General features: G+C 38.2%; 1 protein-coding gene across 1 annotated transcript in view; it reads right to left on the bottom strand.

Moving 5' to 3' along the window:
• Positions 1-1,036: 1,036 nt before the first annotated feature.
• The window catches only part of LOC148371723 (aldehyde dehydrogenase, mitochondrial-like), a 29,301-nt gene continuing 9,604 nt past the window's right edge, over positions 1,037-20,733 (bottom strand). Inside the window, exons 3-13 of the mRNA XM_088326286.1 lie at positions 19,481-19,621; positions 19,309-19,388; positions 19,051-19,162; positions 17,771-17,899; positions 15,597-15,710; positions 14,022-14,124; positions 10,971-11,155; positions 5,633-5,797; positions 4,400-4,557; positions 3,244-3,358; positions 1,037-1,229 (exon numbers count right to left, since the gene is read on the bottom strand). Coding sequence (XP_088182412.1) covers positions 1,197-1,229; positions 3,244-3,358; positions 4,400-4,557; positions 5,633-5,797; positions 10,971-11,155; positions 14,022-14,124; positions 15,597-15,710; positions 17,771-17,899; positions 19,051-19,162; positions 19,309-19,388; positions 19,481-19,621 — 1,335 coding nt within the window. The 3' untranslated portion in view covers positions 1,037-1,196. The remainder of the gene's footprint in view (positions 1,230-3,243; positions 3,359-4,399; positions 4,558-5,632; positions 5,798-10,970; positions 11,156-14,021; positions 14,125-15,596; positions 15,711-17,770; positions 17,900-19,050; positions 19,163-19,308; positions 19,389-19,480; positions 19,622-20,733) is intronic.

The following is a 20,733-nucleotide window of genomic DNA, read 5'->3' as shown; positions in this document are numbered from 1 at the left end:
GGCTTTTGCAGCTCGGTGGCCTGGGAGGTCGTTAGTTTGAGTAGTCATACGCAAGTTTTACAACATTGGTACTCGTTGTTTTCCTGTTTGGCGCTTGGCATTAGGGGCTGGAATTGGGAGGGGTTTGAGCACCTAATGACTCCCAATGACGGGTGTTGCGAGACTTTGGTTGGGTTGAGTAAGGGGGCTGGGAATCCCCTCTATCTCCCAGATTCCGAATGAGTGTGTTCATGGCTTAAGCCACCACCCAGTAGGGGATATGGCTCTGGTATATTCATACAAAAGAGAAAGTCCCGAACTGGCATTTTTTCAAATTGGGGAAATTACATGAAAGCTTGCAATTGAGCACATGGTCATTTTCAAATCATGAAATGAAATGTGGGTATGGACTTTAATTTTTGGGGGATCAGTATCACTTGGATTAACTCATAACCAGCTTGATTTTTTTTATCATGTTTTTCCCCAAATCACTAATTTCATTTGCCAAAGATTTTTATTAGATAAGCTAAAGTCGATCAATAGAGTTTCTACTTAAGTTTACACTTCATATGACATTTTCTATACTTAAAATGGTTTCCCTAAAAAGCAGGCTTTTCGGCATCCTTTTGCGTTAGTGTGCCACAAAATTAAAGTTGAGTTAATGGTTGGAGGAAATGGAAATGCATGCTTGGATATTTGCCATAATTGTCCGTTAAACATTTGTGTAAAATAGTATAAATGTTAATTTGATGTAAATGCAACAAAGTTTAGTGAGCTCCATTTTATATGTGCTTGAATACAGGTGGCATTTAAACTACGAGGTTGTGTTTAAACACTGTATAACCATTTTCTTTAACTCCAAATGTTTGCTCAACCCCTACTAACTGCTTAGTTTAGGTTTGTCCCCACCAAATATAAGTCTAGAATAGATGTATTTCTAATTGTGTGTCTGGTACCAAGTTTCACACACTATATTAAAAACTAATAGCTGCTGGACAGTTTACGAGGGACACCATCGTGGAACAGCAGTGTAGAAAAAAACTAGGCAGGCACTACATGAAAGACAATCCTACAACTTTATTCAGCAAAATGTGATTGTGCATATAACTGGCATTCAACAATTATTAAAGGTACAAAAAGAAGACTGGAACCATCTACTTTTTTTTTATTATGAAAAAGTTTGGCTTGACTGATCCTGGAAACCTTCAGCTGCTAGTTTATGAATTCTTCTGTGGTACTTTTATGGTCACCTGTCAACACAGAAAAGAGGAAATTGCAAAATTAAACATAACATGGAACCATTTTCTTCTACATTTTAAAAACTGGCTTTCTTCACGAGGTAAATGATTGCAAGGGTGTCAGTGGCTCATAGTGGCACTGCACCTTGGCTGAGCAGCAAACTCCCTTTGGTGGCCAAAGACTTCATTGTTTTACGAGGGACGCAAATGAATGTATGAACACAGTTCCCACTGACCCCCTTCAGTAAGATCACTGTCTTGACAGAATCAGCAGGGAAATGTCTAAGAAAAGTAATAGATTGTGTGAGCCTTCAATCTCCACTAGCGAAGCAGTCTATATCAGACCTGGGCACTCCGGTCCTGGAGGGCCATACGTCCTGCCAGATTTTGAAGTTTGCTCTTTAACTCGGGTGATACAAATTATAACCTCGTTAGCAAGCTAGCAAGTGCTCGTTAACGATATTGGTGGTTGGAATCACCTGTATTGGATCAGAGAAGCCTCAAAAATCATGCAGAACATACAGCCCTCCAGGACCGGAGTGCCCAAGTCTGGTCTATATGAACTAAATTTGGATTCAGATAAAATAAGATAATCTGTGGTTTGCAATAATCTTTTCTGTGCAGCCCTTTGAGACTGTCATTAAGGGCTATACAAATAAAGAGGACTTGACTTTCATCCCACCATTGGGTTGCAGCAGTAAGACAATGCTGAATAAGAATATCGACAGTATAAATAAATGTTTAGAAATATAACAAAAAGCAGAATATTTCCAATGGCAGGTGAGCAAAATAGTTAAGTGGCCAGTAATGTGCAAATATGCAAAGTCATGGAGGGTGTGCAGTCGATCGGAAGCACTGCTCATTATTTAGTCTGACGGCTGCAAGAAGGACCTGCAGAAGCGCTCCTTCACACACTTGGGGTGAAGCAGCCTGTCACTGAAGGCACTCTCCAGAGCAGACACTATCATACAGGGGCTGCCCTACTTGCGAACGATCATTTGTAAATTGCTTCACTGCTAAATAATCTATGTTTAAATAAGTATGTTTAAGGATTGTGTAAGTAACCTGTAGTTTGTACCCAAAAAACCCATTTCATTAAATATGCTCTATAAAGATACATTTTATTTAAGTGTAATTTACTTTTGGAAGATGTCCAAAAGGTCCATTTTCCCAACCGCGTCAAGCTTTCATATTTCACTTTCATTTCAAAAGAAGTGGCTCGCCTCTTCTTTGCACTTAACACCAACCATATTGAATAGATACACAAGATATTGAACAATACAAATGTCAAAATTCTTACAGTATAGAATGTTTACACATAAACTAGGAAGAGGAAACATATTTCTTCGGGGTGGATGCTAGGTGACCTCACAGCGCCAGTAGCGGCGGAAAGAAGCACTACAGTAATGTACACACAAAATCGAACTTACAGTAATATCCGGATATTTTTCAACGTCCCCCAAAAAATGTTGGTATCTACCGTTTTGCGTTAGTCGAAAGGTTGTAAGTAGGGGAGCGTCTATACTGGTGTGCGATAAATCATATATAAATGCTTTGTCTTTCTAAAACATAGTGTTGGTTAATTGAATATTTGAGTGTGTCAGCAGGTGACCATTGTGTACATTTTTCCTAATATGACATCAGTTTTCGCTCAACGGAAAAAATATACCTGATAATTACTCACCTGCTGACACTAGATCAGCCGACACCATTTAAATTTAGATACTAAGCATTATTGATTTTTGTTGCACTTTGTGTATGTGTGTACATATGTTAATGCCAAATTGATATTGAGTGCTGCGGACACAATCTGCAGCACATGTTGATTTTTTTTTCAATGTAAGAAATGGACAAGAATAAGTCATGGCTGCTTGAGCTTGCAGCTTTAAATTTGGTGCGGTTCGTACAAAGAGAAAATTGAAATCCATTTTTAAAATGTGCGCATGCGCTTCTTAATCCGATACGCTCAATAGTCCAGAAATTACAGCAACAATCTTTTAAAACATCTGGTTTGAGAAAGACTTACCGTTTTGACTTCTGTGTAGTTTTCTAGGCCGTATTCGCCCATCTCCCTGCCCGACCCTGAAGCCTTGTATCCTCCAAACGGGGCTTGGGCCCCAAACACGTCATAACAGTTTATCCTGTAGGGGGAAAAAGGATATTACGTGAGAAATCGAATACCTTGGATGGACATGTTTCAAAATGTATTTGCTTACTTTGTTTAGTCTAACAAAATAGATTACTTTATGATACTTAGTATGAATCAGAGTCCTTAGAAGCTTCTCGAAAATGTCGACAGATTATTGGCCTCAATATTTAGGAATATGATGGATCTCCGTATCAGCATCTTTATTTTTTGCCAGGGGGGTTAAATATTTAAAACCAGGTTAATTCGGCTCAAATGCAGCCGAGCCTCACTCTACCTCTCCTCGAACACTACCCACCCTGCGCCTTCTGATTGGTTAAGTGCCCAGGAGGCAGAACAACTGAAGCAGGAAGAATAATTAGAGTAAAGAGCAGGAACTCTGCTAACTCCTGAGTCTCAAGACCACTGATAGAGATTTGAAAAAAAAACTGTGCTGTGGTAGGTAGAAATGCACTTGTGCTTTCTAGGGAAGCATGTCCAGGTAAAGACTGATTTATTAGCTCTTATCATAACATTAGTTTGTCAATCGGAGTGTGTGTTTATGGTTGACAGAGAGCATAAAACACGCTAAACCATAACATTAGTTTGTCAATTCAGCTCTAAAGCAGGAGTGCCCTCACTATTCAATTTGTGAGTTCCGTTGAAATATTGATGCAAGTCATGTTGGTTGTACTAACTTTTTAACTGTTGGGGAAAAAAGTCAGGGAGTTTTGTGTCTTTTTATAAGAGTTGCTTCTAAGCCTTGTTTTATCTCCAGCACTGTTAGTTTTAGGTTGAAGTGAAAGATGAGTTACGTTAGTTGTGTTGAAATTCTAATTTATTTACTGTTAAGTGTTTCAGAGAGCTCCGAAAGTTCTGTTTGAATTCATAAATATTCTGTCTTGTGGCAAATTTGACGTTTTTACAGCAAATGAATATGGTCCCTAAATACCCCTATCAGTCCATCCTTAGCTTGTTGGCTAACTGATTATATTTGGCCTTTCGTAAACTAACTGCTTTCCGGGCAGAGTATAAAAAAGTAATGCGGGCAGCCTACCAGACAGTGCCAGCGCGGACCCCGTTTGCGACGTAGTTTGCTTTGTCGATGTCTTTGGTGAAGACGGCGGCCGCCAGACCGTATTTGGTATCGTTGGCTCTTGATATCACCTCCTCAATCGTCTTGAACTTCAAGATCTGCATCACTGGACCAAATATCTGCAAACGGAAAGGAACAAACGAGTATCGTCACTCCTTAAGACTAACTAGACCAGGGGTGTGAAAGGTGCGGTCCGTAGGGCGGATCAGACACGTCAATTGATTTGATCCAGCCCGCGAGAGAACACAGAGAAGCAGAAAAGGCGGAATGTGTCCCAAATAATTCCCTTCAGATTCAAAAGTGGCCATCAGATGTTGCAAAAGTTCCCACCCTCGCTTCCCAGGGCCCCCATGCTTTTCATTTCATTGTTCTTTACGGTACTTTTTTTTATACCTGTTAGTAGTTTTGACATACTAATGAATCCTTTTCATACGTCTCAGTACTTTTTCCACACTTTTGGACATTTTATTATTTGGTGCTTTTTCACATTTTACTATTTTTCAGGACTTCTGAATAATTTGCAGTACTTTTTCATACTAATTAGTGCTTTTTACAGTTCTGTTTAGAGTACTTTAATACTTTTCATAAAAGTTTGTAATTTAGCTCTTTTTCATAATCAAATTTAAATTGTAATGTTCAGTGTTTTCTCATACAGTTAACTACGTAGTACTTTTTCATACCTTTCATTAGTTTTCAGTACTTTTTAGTACCTTTGCATACTCTTTAGCACTTTTTGTATATTTTCTTTAGGTTTTTTTTTTTCAAACTTTTGCAATTTTTATTTTACTACTCTGTACTTTTTCAATACTTTATAGTACCTTCTCATTATTTTCTGTCCTTTTTTCATCAGTTATTTTTTCATACTTCTAGAACCCTTTTATTATTTTGTCACATTTCTGGTACTTTCCAGAACTTTGTCATACAATGCCTTTTTACATTTTAATTGTCCATAATTTTTCAGAATATTTAGTACTTATCGCTATTTTTTAGTAGTTTTGTGTATTCCATACTATTCAAAACTTTTTTGATACTTCTAACAATTAGAACAGTTTTTAAAAGTGATTTTACAACTTCAGTACCTTTTCATAATATTTAGTACTTCTCTAAACTACAATTTTTGGCTAGTGTGACTTAGACTCCGGAGAGATCTATAGTATACGGTAATTATTTGAAATCCTGCAGTGCTGGCCTTACCTCTTCCCTGGCGATGGTCATGTTGTCTTCAACATCTCCAAAGACAGTGGGCTGGATGAAATATCCTTTGTCGGCAGCGGGGCCGCCTCCACACATCAGTTTGGCTCCTTCCTTTTTGCCACTCTTGATGTAACCCAAAATCTTGTTGAACTGTTCCTCGTCCACCTGAAAATCACAAGGAGGAAAAATGTCAACCTTACTAGAGCACCATTATTCTGTTGCAAGACGTCATGGATTTGGAAATTTGGTCCGTTTATTTTTTTAGTATAGAGTTAGTTAAGATGACTTTATGTATTATTTAGCCACTTGATGTTGGTGTATTATGTAGTGCAACTGGAAACGAGTGCTAAAAAACACAACAAAACTACAGAGACTTAAACGGCACATTTTTTGTTGTACTTTTCCCAGCCTTTTTGAGTTATCTGTAGAAACAAGATCATTCTGCTTCTTCCAAGTCTCTTATTATATGAAATCAATGCAATTTTTTGACCTAAAATTATTTCCAAAGATAAATGCTTGTTCATATGATAGCTCATGTGTTTTTGCTTTTTATTTCAGCCAATATTGACTTTTTTAATGAATGTTTTCTCAACCACTGGAAGGCACTAAGTAATACACACTGTCTTTTGTTGTATGGCAGGAAAAAAAATCCTCTGGAGACGTTTTTCACAGGACAGCAGCAATATTCAAAATTGTGCAGACAACACTTCTTAACAGTGAACCACCTATTGGTAAATTGTTTTGCAAATTTGTAATTTTTGACCATTTTAAATTGATATTTAATAAGTAATGAAAAAAAAATAATGATTAAAATTATGTTATCTGCCCAATCATTTACTGTTTATTTTTCACAACTGCCCCCACAAAAGTTAGCATATCATTTTCAGATGTTTGAACAAAATAGGAATGAATTGAAAGATCAGTAAGATTCTTTGAACCGATAAAAATGTTAATTTTTTCCATTTTGTGAAGAAAAAAAAAAAAAAAGTAAGAAAACTTCGCTGTCTTGCATTTTCAGAATTTTAAATCGTACAATTTCTATTTTTTTCTTGACACAAAGTAAAAATACCAATCAATAGATAAAAAGAGCAAATTACTCTGCCCTGGTGGCTGTACAGTGAGCATTCTGGCTTTCGGCTGTCACGGTCTGGTATGCTGGGAACATGGAAGCTGACAAAGGAAACATACGGAGACTAAACACAGTCCAGATGATCGTTGGCTTCTTTCTGTTCAGTCTGGAGGACATTGCTGGCTTGTAAGACCTTTTATGTAAATTTGTGGTGTTGCCACAGCAGCAGACCACTTTAAATGTCCACACCGCACTGCAATTTCTGTTTGCCTCTGGTAATGGCCAGGTGGATTGATCTGGCTGCTCTTTTAGGTAGGATGGAGGAGGACAGCCAGTGCCCGGGGAAGGGATTAAAAGAGTGCATGTCAGTCACAACTCAGGCATAGACTCAGAGTAGCAGAGGGCGCTGGCCAGCGATAGTGAGGGATGCGCTATTTGCATAGAGAAGGGAAGATATTGGTAGAGGAGCAAAGCTTCAATCCAAGGACAATGGCTTCGATCCAATCCAAGTTCTTGCTTGGTATCGATAACATGGATATCTGGAACTATTATTATTATTATTATTATTATTATATTATAATGATATATATTTTTATTCCAAAAGACTCTTTTCTCCCCAGTTTCCATCTTTTTGACCTGTTGCCCTTTGATAGACGCTATAAGTAACTTAAAGCCAGGGCTAAGAGGCTCAGAAACAGTTTCTGATCTAAAGTGCGCAGAACTAAAAATATGTATCTTGCTAATTTTTGTTGTTGCAGCTAAACGTATTTTGTTGCTGCTAGGCGTTATTTATTGAACTAATTTTTGTTTCATTGCTGTTACTTTGCACTATTCCTTGAAAAAAAATAATTGCACTATGACTTAGGCCAGTCCTAACCACTAACAACAATGTAAATATTTTGCCTATTTATCGAAATGCATAATAAATTCACGCAATATCAGGTGAAATACATATACAAATCCTTGCCATAATTGTCCTCCACTCCTTAAACACATTCGTCTTTTGATCCCTTTTTTCTCTTAAAAGCTTCTGTTACCTGTCTATCCTGGAGTGGCATGTCTCATCTTGTTGCATGTGTTTGCATGACGTGATGACAAATAATTCAATTCACTCTTACCCAGTTTGATCAAACAAGAGGTATGAAAAGCTTTAACATGAAATATTGACAAAGGCACATCCTAAAGTGCAAGGACACCTGAGAACCGCACTGTAAAAAACGCACAGAATGCCTCAGTCTAAGTTAAACACCTAGGTGCATGAAATGTAAAGCATGCCAGTCTCAAAGTGATCTCTGTGCTCCTTCCTCTGAGGACAAGCGCTGAGAAAAAAAATACGTCTTGATTAAGGGTAATAACACAATTTGACTAAATCTGCAACGGATTGCAATTTCACTAACAGAAATCTGACAAGGTGGAAACGCCTGCATCATTACTTTGTTATAATCATTACAAGCACTACCTTGTAAAAACTAGCCTAACAGTCTCTTTGAATATTATTTTTCACGTCTAATCTCGTTGTAAACAATATACACCACTTTTAATGACTAGTCTGTTGAGTAGCAAATTTACAAAACAGTCTTCCTGTATAAATCACAAAGCAATGAGCTAATAACTCAAGTAATGTTTAATAGCTTGATATCAGAGAGCAGTTCCCACGTAAACTTTACCCGGGACAGGGGAACATTTGAAGGATCTTGCCGTGCCATTCAATGAGAATGGTAACTTGATATAAACTTCTTGATGTCTGGCTTTTGAATAGCTTTGGTCTTTTCTTCTGCTGCTGTAAGAATGCAAAACTGGCACACCTCTGAATACATCTTGTATGAGAAGACTACTTGAGGTTTTTGTGTACTTTAGGAAATAAAAACAAGTCTGGCTTTGAAGATGAATGTGAAAATAAAAAATAAAATGGGCATATAAAATGAATCATTAATTTGTCAAACACAAAAACTTAAGTGTGGCGTAGAAGCATTTCACATGTAAGGAAAACGGCAATCAACACATCATATTTATTTGAAGTAATCAATTTTTTCAGGGTATTATCATGAAGTATAATAAAGACGCTGCCCTACTCACGAACGAGAGCAAGTTGAATTTGTTCGCAAGTTGCTTCAACGCTATATTTATTTTGTATGTTTAAGGTTCATATAAGTATGTTTAAGGCTTGTAAAGCTAACCTGTATCTTTTGTACTAAAAAAAAAAAAATCATAAAAAATATGCTCTCTAAAGATAAATAAAGTTCAGTTTAACTTACTTAAAAAGTGACCAAAAAAGGGCTCAATTTTCTCAACCGCATCAAACTTTCTTATTCCACTTTCATTTCAAAAGAAACGGCTAGCCTCTTCTTTACACCGACCATATTGAATGGATGCACGAAATATTAAACAATAAAAATGTCAAAGTTCTTAGAGCGCGAGATGCAGTACACGTCGTACTGTATGTTTACACACGAACTAGGAAGAGGAACAGTATAGCAGGGGCGGCGAACAAGTTTGACACAAAGAGACGAAATTTTTAATCGTGAGAGTCAAAGAGCCACACCACGCCCTGACCCGCATTAGACGTAACCTACGCAGATGATTGGCAGTCAGTTAAGTGTCCGGAGCAGCATAAAAACAACAAAACTGCCAAATTAATTTCAAAATATTATTTATTATTAACTGATGGATTCAAGTGGGTTTTAATTTAATCTTATTGGCCAAGAGTTGCATGCGGCTCTAGAGCCGCGTGTTCGCCACCCCTGCAGTATAGTATGTTTACACAGGGACTAGGAAGAGGAAACCGGATTTCTTCTTCGGGTGGATGCTGGGTGACATCTCACAGCGCCAAACCCGCGGAAAGAAGCACTACAGTAATGTCCTGTACTCGGAAAAAGGTGCACACAATACAAAATCTAACTTACAGCAATGTCCGGATATTTTTCGAACATCCGGAAAAAAAATGTTTGTATCTACCGTTTTTCGTAGGTCATATGTTCGTAAGTAGGGGAGCGTCTGTAGCTGTAAGTCAGTGTTTCTCAACCAGCGTGCCGTTTGACCCGGTCTAGGGTGCCTCAGGAAATTGCCCACTTTTATCTTTGCATCAAGAGGGGTGTGGGCGCGTTCGATCTCGGGGAACTTTCTTTTTTCAACTTTCCGAAGACTCAAGTGCAATAGCACCTCCACTAGGCTAGGGAGCAGTGGCCATCTGATTGCAGTGTTTCCCATACAATATAAAAACTGGCGGGCCGCTACGGTTAAATTGTTCCCTGCCAGGGTCTCAAACTTTTTTGGTCCTCTCACCCACTTTTGGTTAATGGGTTAATATGAGTGTTTTTGTTTCCTGAGCAGAAGGAAGAGGGCTTGGGAGGTATTGCCGCAGCATTGAGCACAGGAACGTTCAAGAGAGATTGGATGGAGGACAAAAAGGACATTTTAAAAAAGGAGTCAAAGTAGGACAATTATCCTTATAGGGACTCATTTTAAGTATATCAATGGCTCCAAATTATTGGACATCGTCTATCACTGACAGAAGAATCTGAATCAGTCCCTCAAAAAGTGTACTCTTGGTTTACTTATGCACATTTAAATTTATATTTTAAGGGGTTTTTAGGTATTCTGTCAACATTAGTTAGAAGTTGAATCGTAATAATAGTTAAAAATTCTTGCATTTCAATTTTCTTTTAAAGCACTGATTTTTTTTTATTGTGTAGTTTTTCGTGGATTCTGTGTTCCTTGACTTTAAAGTTGCGCAGTATAAAAGGTTTGAATTAGTTAGGTTCACAGTAAAATTAAAAAACAAAAGGCCAGCATACTGTAATACATAATTCATTATGTTATTCATTCATTTCATGCATAATGTTACTTTATTATTGGTACTATATTGGTTAAAGCAGCCCAAAAAATCTAAAAAGACGTTTGGGAGAGTTCCAATCCCTGGTACTGTAGGTTGCGCATTACAGTAAAATACCTGTCAACATATGAGGTTTCACAGAATTTTTTGATCATCAAATATAACACCGTATAACAATTTTTGTATGTGAAAGAAAAAAAAATTAACTTTTTTTTTTTGTTCTATGCAGGGGGCACGAGTATGAAGTGTAGATGCAAAGTGGTGCAGACCCTCAAGTGACCCCATAATAGAAATAATGAACCTGGATGGGGGCGCGAGAGGATTTCTTCATCCGAGGGGGGTCGTAACACACAAAAATTGATGTGTCGGGGCAGTTTTTTTCTTTTTAACCACATTGCTTTTTGGCGTATCTGACGGTAGCGTGAAAGGTGCATTACCTGGGGTCCCTGCTCGGTCTTGAAGTCAAAAGGGTTGCCCACAATTCGCTTCTTGGCTCTTTCCGCACTCCGCTCTACAAACTCGTCGTAGATGTCGGCTTGCACGTACGTCCGCGAGCCGGCGCAGCAACACTGGCCTTGGTTGAAAAACAGCGCAAAATGCGCCTGCTCTACCGCATCCTCCACTGAACAAAAGAAAGGGGGGGAAAAAAGATCATTACCATGAAAAGAATGCAAATGTAAACAAAAAATGCATGCGTGACTGTGTATGCTGTCAAAGAGCAGGGCACAAGTCCATGAGTCCACCCAAAACAAACTGCAGCACATGGCCACAGCTAGTATTTTAGTGGTTTGCTACATTAAAAAGAAATTCATCAAATAAATCGGACTCTGAAGAAAGTCAGAAGAGTGACAGAAAATCCTGATCACCACCCGGTTCGCTGTGGATCGTTATCGGGTCTGAGGCGGCAACACGCCAGAAAGAAATAGTGGGGCCGTGGGTCCCCTGATACTGCTACGGCTACGTAACAACTTTCACAAGCCACCCTTGCCGAACCTGTATCTCACAAATGCCAGATCTATTAACCCATAAAACTGGTAACTTGGAGCTACAACTAGTGAGAACATGCTATATTTGTGACTCTTGTATTTTAGTCATCACAGAGACCTGGATCAACGCAAAGATCCTTGATGTTAGTACGCATTTATTTAGCCAGCCGCTCCCTAAATCGCTTTCTTCCACTGCAGGGAGAAGCCCTTTAATTTTAATGTACTATTGTATAATGACAATATAAAACCCTCATTGCACTAAAAATACATCAAGATAAATATTTTACACAATGTAGCTGACTTTAATTAATTACCCTGTATTACAATTATTATAAAAAAGTGAGGCTCTCAAGTGATGATGTGGAAAGCACAAAGTACACTCCCAACACTCAAAGAAGTGTTAATGGAAGCAGAAATATAAACAAGACTTAGTGGTTAGGGGAAGGGGAAGTATTGGTATTTGTCTCAAGTGTCATTATATTTAGCCGGTCAAATGTGTTTAATATACTGCCAATCACTAGGGAAATATAGAAGAAATTTTTAAAGTATACGTCTTATTTTAATTGAAAAAAAAAACAGAAAGAAGGCGCTTATGTTACATCATATTGAAATAGGATTTTAGTTACATTGTGGTATAAGCTAAAAGTCCGTTTCCAGTTTCCAAAGAAGTGTTAGGGGAAGGAGAAAGATGAACAACACTCAGTGACTAGTGGAGAGCAGATGTAATGGCATTTGTCGTCATGATTCGTTTTGGTCAAATGTGATTCATATATCATATGCTGCTTATTTTTCAGGTAAACAGATACAAAGGATATTTCAAGTATACTTATTATTTATCTTTTTTGAAACAGAAAAAGTTCAATTGTAAAAAAAAATGTTCCACTGACAGTTTCATTTTTGTTATTTTTCTCAAATATCTAAAAGTACATTCAAATGTGAAAAACAGATTACAATTTAGTAACATCCTACCTTACAGCAATTTATATACACAAATAAAAAAATATTAAGACAACCTTTATACTGTCTATTAAGCAACACGATAACTTGAGCTTTAAAAAAAAAAAAGAACTGGTCCTTGTAACTCATTTTTAAACTTTTTCGATGGACGATGTACCTCCAGATATTTCCAGGGGGGAAAATGTGTGCCTTGGCTCCAAAAAGGTGGAGAAAAAAGCCTTGTACAAAAACCTTCCAGAAAAGTCTTACTACAGAAAGTCATGTTGCAAATTCTGCCCATTTTGGCTGCCTTCTTGTCAGGTTATCTTTTTTGGGCAAATCACTAGTATGCGATCCAAAGCATGCCAGGGTTCCTATAGCTAAGAGCAAGTTAAACTCAAGGATTTTTAAGACTTCTTTAATGTCTTTTTAAATCAAATTTAAGACCAAGTCGACAACAAAAAACCCACAATTGAAAAAAAACAAAAAAAACAAAGATCCCTACATGAATTAAAGGCAATTTTAAACAAATGTTTGTTTTGATTTGTTTTTTAAAACACATTTTTGTCCAGTCGAAAACTTTCTATCCCTTCAAAGTTTTAGTCGTGAAAAACAATGAATAAAAAGGATTGTTTATAGTACATCAGGGATCCTCAGTCAAAACTAGCAAGTAACTACTAATTTCTTAATTTATGAGCATTTTTTTCATGAATCGTGAAAAAATGACTTTTTTACAAAATCTTCATGCAAATACAAATCTTACGTGTTCACATTTTTAAGATGTTTGAAAATTAGATTTAAGACATTTTAATGCCAATTAAGGGCTTATTTTTTAGAATACTGGCGCTGGCTGCCCTACTTACAAACCGATCCGGACGATCGTAAGTTTATTTGTTTGTAAGTTGCTTCAGTGCTATATAAGCTATGTTTAAGGCTTGTATAAGTAACTGGTATTGTTTTGTACTATAAAATAAACAATAAAATAATATGCTCTATAAAGATAACTTAAGTTGAGTTTAACTTACTTTTGAAATATGTGTTTCAAGAGGTCCTCCTCCGTGGTAAAAAGTGGCCGAAAAAAACTGTTCCAACCATTTTCTCAATGGCACCAAGCTTTCTTATACAGCTTTTATTTCAAAAGAAACGACTCGCCTTTTCTTTACACCAACCATATTGAATGGATGCGCGAGATATTAAACAATAAAATTGTCAAAGTTCTTAGAGCGCGAGATGCAGTACACGTCGTACTGTATGTTTACACACGAACTAGGAAGAGGAAGCCGGATTTCTATTTGGGGTGGATGCTGGGTGACCTCTTACAGCGCCACCACACACCGGAAAGAAGCACTACAGTACTGTCCTGTACTTGGAAAAAGTTGCACACCATACAAAATCTAACTTAAAGCAATGTCCGGATATATTTCGACATCCTGGAAAAATGTTGGTATCTAGCATTTTACTCAAGTCGAATGGTTGCAAGTAGGGGAGCGTCTGTAATGAATTGAATGCTTCTTAAGACTTTTCAAGGATCCGCGGGAACCTTGGCATGCACAATGAGAAACCTACTTTTGGCGTCAGACAGGATGATGTTGGGACTTTTCCCGCCGAGCTCCAGTGTGACCCTCTTCAGGTTACTGTTGCCGGATTCTTGCTGGATTAAATGACCGACCTAACACAAAAACACAATCAATTATCGCTCAAAACTAAAATGTGTGATTTGAGTTGTGATATTTTAATCTCGTCTTGCTTGAATATTATTGTAAAGTGGTTATTACGCCAATCCCGCCCAAAATTAATAAACAGAACAAAAAATCAAAACCTTGAATATCATTATTAGATTTATGGTTAGTCTTATTTCCCGTTTACCATGATTCATGTGAAGTCATTGACTGGCAAGAAATAGGCCAAAATATCGTACACAGTTTGATATAGTATTATTCCACACAGCTGAACCCTGCATGTGGTAGTTGCCAAGTCCTGAGATTCCAGCATCATAAACTGTCTTTCTACTGTTTACTTCTCTAGCTGCTAATTTTAGCAACTTGGCTGAGCTGCAGGGTATGGCTCGCTGCTGTTGATATACAGTATTAAGAATTATCATTACCCAAGTTTAGGAAATACAAAAATGTACTGATTATGATCTAAAAGGCAGAAATTGAGTTAATTGTGAAATGGGAAACTACAGTATCATGCACGTAACGAAAACCTTTTTGTGTTGTTACTGAAAATATTATACTAATTTCAAATGTCTTAAAGCCGCTCTGCCCCCCAGGTCTGGAACTCATTGCCGCCTGACTTCCGGAATTCTGCCACCCTCTCCGCCTTCAAATCCGGACTCGAAACCCACCTCTTCAAACTTGCCTTTTCTTGATTACCTGCCTCACATACTGCCCCTTTTCAATCTACTATGTTTTTAATTGCTATGTATTACTTGCTCATTTTATTTTTGCTTTATTGTTGTTTGTTATTATATGTACAGTGACCTTGGGTGTCCCGAAAGGCGCTTTGAAGTACAATGTATTATTAAGACACAGTGTGTAATTTTTGACCATTAGATGTCGCTGTATTGTGTGGCGCAACTGAAAACGAGTATTACAAAGCACAAAAAATGAATACAAACCACAGACACTCGAAGTTTTTATACAAAATGGCGGTCACTTATGTCAAATACCTCTCGGTGAAATGCAAATTTCTCAGCCTACAAGTATTCTTTTTAAATGGACGTTTAGATGATAGTCCATTAGGGTTACAGTATTTTAGCTTAGTCTTCAAATCCATATTTGTTTTGGTCACCCCTCTCGAGAGATATGACCAGGGTAGATAGATGGATAGATATTTGTTTTTTTTTTACCACAAGGTGCTAAATAATACAAAATGACCTCCCAAAGGGACAGTGTGTATCATTTGACCACAAGACCTCACTGTATTCTGTCATGCAGCCAAAAGGAGTGCTAAAAAGTACAACGAAGAATACAAACTATGAAGTCTTAAAATGACGGAAGCTCGTTTTTCGCCCAGCCTTTTGAAAGTTTTGGGGTATCCGCAGCAGTAAGATGGCAGACAATTATGTCAGCTACCTCTAGATTGTCTAAGAAATGCAGATTTATTACAAAACAGAAGCCGGAGACAGCTTGAGCTCACCTCCGTTGATCCGGTGAAGGCCACTTTGTCAACGTCCATGTGCCTTGTGATGGCAGCGCCGGCTGTCGGTCCCATGCCTGGCAAAATATTCACCACGCCTTCTGGGAAACCCACCTGGCATTAGAATAATATGTATTAAGAAAAAAAAAAAACACCTGAATAAACATTAAGGGTGGAATCTTGGACGAAGAAAACAACTCAACAAAACTACTGAAAAACACACAATTTGCTTGTTGATAGCACTGCTATCGATGTGTGAGTGTGTGTGAATGGGTAAGTGTGAAGCACATTGTAAAGCGCTTTGGGAGGTTTTCATCGACATGAAAAGCGCTACATAAATACAGACCATTTACATTCAAGATCGAAGCTTAAGCGTTTATTCTCTTAAAACTGTTGTACACACTTCACAGATTTAACATACCCTTTATAATTGCATGTAAACCCAATTTAAAACTGTAAGATACAAAACTGAAATCAGGTGGCCGGCGTTTATCAGGGTTCCTACAGTTAAATGATTTTTAAGACATTTTAAATGCCCTTTAAAATCTAATTCAAGACCAGGTTGACAACAAAACTAATAGAGGCAATTTTATACAAATGTTTATTTAAAATATTTTTTAAATCGCATTTTGGTCCAGTTGAAAAAACATTAGCACTCGCCATTGTTTTAAACATGGAAAACAAATAAAAGGGATGTTTATGGTCCTTCGTGGATCCTCAGTCAAAGCTGTCAAAGAACTCCTCTGCTACATTCACAAAGCATTTTTTGTCATGATGCGTGAACAATGACATTTTTACTAAATGTTTTAAGTCAAAACAAATATAGATCGTGTTGTGTCGACAATTTTGAAACCTTTCGAAAATTGGTTTCAAGACATTTTAATGCCAATTAAGGCCTTATTTTTGGAATAATTAATTCAATGTCTTTCAAGACTTTTCAAGGCAACCCTAATATATGCCCATAAAACCAAATGAACACAAAGGAACCCATTTCAGTCTCTTTGTCGGTTTAGCTCCACCGAGCTCTTTTGTCTGCAAGTCGGACTTGGGTGCTTTGTTTGACACCTGTATCTCAGCCTCGATCCTTTATCTGTTTCTGCGCTGTTTTTCCCATTTACTAAATTGGCATCGTGTTTGAGAGGGAGCTCATCTCATTCTATTCTGATGTAGTTTGTTTTATTGCCTTTTTTGCCCATAATAATGGGTCCCAACAAAGTTACCGATAAGTGGAAAGAAAAGTGGACAACAGTGACCATAACAATCAAATCGAGGAAGAAAATGTTCAAAGAATATGGACATTTTAAGACAGTTTTATCTTATTTTTATCTTTATAAAAGCCATAAAAAGAGAGATATTTATTTTTAAAAATAAAAGGCTGGTAATGCAACTGTTAGTTTGAAATGTCATTTTTGGGGGTTTTCTAATTTTCCTTTTATAGGGTGAGATTCTGTTTTCTTGTTTTGATTTTTAATAGGTCTTTCCTCAAGGAAAAATGGAAAAGGGGTGGGTACTTAAAAGCTTAAGCTGCAGCCTGTTCCCTTTGGCCACATGTATTATTACATGCAAATACAGAATGTCACAAAAGTGAGAATACCCTTTACATTTCTGCAGAGATTTCATTAAAGTGTGAGTAGAACAACACTGAAGGAACATCGCTTTGACATAATGAAAGGTAGTCTGTCAATCTTTTATAGCAGTGTAAATTTATTTTAACCCTGAAAAAACCTCAAAATATAGCTATCAATAAGTAAACCCCTTTGCAACAGAAGTAAGTACAACGTAAAGCGAATGTTCCTGAAGTGTAAGGTATAAGTACTTCCAGGTCAAAGCAATGTTTCTTCAGTGATGTTCTAATAAACATTATAATGTAATCTCTGCAGAAATGTAAGGAGTAAACTCACTTCTGTGACATACTGTATTTTGCCATTTCCTTTTGTCAATTAGTGGTTGATGTATTTTTGTGCTGTGCCTGAATAAAAAGCTGCAAACAACGATGAAAAAGATAATATTACATTTGGTGAAGGAGAGGATAAAAGACTGACAAAACAATAAATCACACACAGATGTCATAAATCAATAAATTGCAAATCATAAGTAACTGATCATTCTCCAAACCAACAAAAGGTAGGTTTTTTCAAGTCACCGTCTGCCATGTGAACAATGCAACAAAGTACCTCTTTGATGAGGTGGGCCACGTAGAGTGCGGTGAGCGGCGTCTGCTCGGCCACTTTCATCACCACCGTGTTACCGGTTGCGAGCGCGGGGCCAAGTTTCCACGACTGCATCAAAAGTGGGAAGTTCCACTGCCGGTAGGATGAGGGGGTGGGGGGGAGAGCAAACACAACTTTACCACTTTGCATGCACCCTCAACGCTTTGCTCTCATTGAGCAAATATTCACACTGGCCTCGGACCACAAAGCCTTTACAGTGGAGCTCCAAAGTGCTCGTTTTCACGTGACACACCGCAACATTTCTGCACATGCCGCTATCTTTAGTCTACGGGCGGTTTCGCGGATTTGGGGAAACATGGAATACTCCCCCATATTGTACATCTCGAGGCGATTGGAACTATAGTAACATCCGGAGACTAAAGTTGCACAAGGAACAGGTGCTATTTTACGAAAAAGCAGGGGGGAAAGGTGACTTTATGTGACGCTCAGTAATCAAATGTATGGAGGGAAAAGTAGAGCATAGTAAAATCAAAAAGAATGATGTTGAAAGTCAAGAACGGTGAAACATGATTTTAAAGTGCTTCAAGCTAGTGCTGCAACAACAAATCGACAACATCGATTCAAATCGATGATGACAAGCGTCGGCAACTAATTAGATCGTCGATTTGTTGTATCGCGTGATTTATGAGCCACCAATGCAAATGAGAGTGCACACCCCTTTGGTCCGGCAGAGGGCGCCAAGACAGTTTTTTTTTTTAAAAAAAAAAGCTATGTTACATTTTTTATATACTACATTTTGAACATTGCCTCATTTACAAACAAAATTGACATGAAAGTTTTTTAGTGTTTGCTTGTTTCTTTATGAAACAAAGTTAACCATTTTCAAGGGAACAGAAATACAAAGAAAAACAATCTGAAAATGAAGTAAAAAGAAGCTTGTTCTCCACGTTCTTCCGTTGTAGGGCCTTTGAACCCATCATCTGGAAGATTCCAAAGATATCCTTTTGTTAATGGATACTTTTGATGTATTTTATTGATACTTGCTTTGTGTATTTTGTCAATTGTCTGTGGTGTGGTGCCAGATCCACTTAATTTTCATTGTAGGTTTCAGTTTTGATGTGTTTTGGATTCAAGTTGAACTTGTACGCTAATTTTGACTCAACGCTTTATTCGAATAGGAGTTAAGCTAATTCTAAATTGCGTACCACACACAAGGAGAGCAGCACAAATACCTGTATACACCATTTTGCTTCTTGCCATTTTAAAAGTCCATGGCCACTTACCGGTATAATTTGCCCGCAGACTCCAACGGGTTCATGTCTGGTGTAGCAGAAATAATCTCCATCAATGGGGATGGTCTTTCCCTCCCATTTGTCAGCCCAGCCAGCGTAGTACCTGAGAAGGACACAACACAACATCAATTTTATGCTCACACAAACCAGAACTCAATTGACGATTTTGGTATGGGACTTCTGCACTCGTCAAGATGTGCCAGCCATAATTTATTCTTTAGGAGCTCCTAAGGATTATGACTTTGTTACCTGAGAGTTTTGACCACATTGGGCAGATCCACTGTATAGGAGACAAGATAGGGCTTTCCATTGTCCAGTGTCTCCAGTTCCTATGGAAACAATGTCAGTGTAAAATATGTGCAGGTGTTTTACTACTAGGGGTTTGAATTAACAGTCGGGCAGTTTGAAGGTCACGACCCACCGCAAGATAGGCCGAATCTCTCTCAATTGCGTCAGCCAGCCTGCTGATGAGAAGGCCTCGTTGCGAGGCATCCATCCGTCTCCATGGCGACCCCAACCGGAAGGCGTCGCGTGCGGCTTTAACTGCCTTGTCGACGTCCACCTTTCAAAGAATTTCGAACGAACAAATATTCACAAAGATGAGATTTCAAGTGATGCCACTGGGACGCATGAATACACTCTCTCGTTCTAGCTGAAGACAGAAGGTCAAAAAAAGACTCAGGCCGAGGGATTAATGGAGAACCAACACAAAAGACATGATGTCAAAAAAAAAGAACATCCAAGGACCCATCATTTGTCTACCAAGACACACTTCTCTTGGTTTATCGCGGTACCAATGCTCTCAAATGGACAAAAACTACACCTCATCACTTTACACCCCTGTTGGACAGCTTAAAGGGGGTGTCCTGACTTTAAAATATATTCTACTTGCTGACGCCATCTTCTGTCTGACATCATCATTACAGCCTCTGTCAAGATGCCCGAGTACCCCATCCACATGTGACTCTCTTAGAGGCTCTCAGATAAACTCTTTTATTCATCTTATTGGGGGTTTGAGTTGGCATTTGGATTGTATTTGAAACAGTCCTTTCCTTACTTCCACCATTTTCATTCTCGAATAAATGTAAAATAACCAGCAAACGATTTAAATCACTCTCCACCCCCCTGCCTCCTTTTGCCAAGCTTAATGTGCTAGGTCGCCAGAACACCAAGGATAAAAATAAGATAGAAAGAGATAAGCGTGGTGGGAAAAAAAATCATGAAGGCTCTTTGAACTCAATTGGGCATTTTAACACATACTTGAGAATATTCAATTTTAAACTTTTTAAAGACACCTCAAACACCAGTGTGCATCCTAAAAACCAAGTTAGTTATTTTCAGGTAAATGACATACTTAGATATTCTGTATTTATGATCTCATCTCATTAGCTGCACCGCTTATCCTCAGTAGGGTCATGGGGATGCTGGAACCCATCCCAGCAATCATCGGACAGTGGGCAGGGGACACCCTGAACTGGTTGCCAGCCAATCGCAGGGCACACAGGGACAGACAACTCGCTCGCTCATTCACATCTAGGGACAATTTGGACCGGCCAATCCACCTGAAATGCATGTCTTTGGAATGTGAGAGGAAACCGGAGTGCCCGTAAGAAACCCACGCAAGCACGGGGAAAACATACAAACTCCGCACTGGAAGTCTGGTAGCTGGATTTG

Source organism: Urocampus carinirostris, chromosome 2 (genome assembly GCF_059441175.1).
Source record: "Urocampus carinirostris isolate Australia breed hairy pipefish chromosome 2, RoL_Ucar_1.0, whole genome shotgun sequence".
Taxonomy (NCBI): Eukaryota; Metazoa; Chordata; class Actinopteri; order Syngnathiformes; family Syngnathidae; genus Urocampus; species Urocampus carinirostris.
This window is presented reverse-complemented; position numbering and strand designations above follow the sequence as displayed.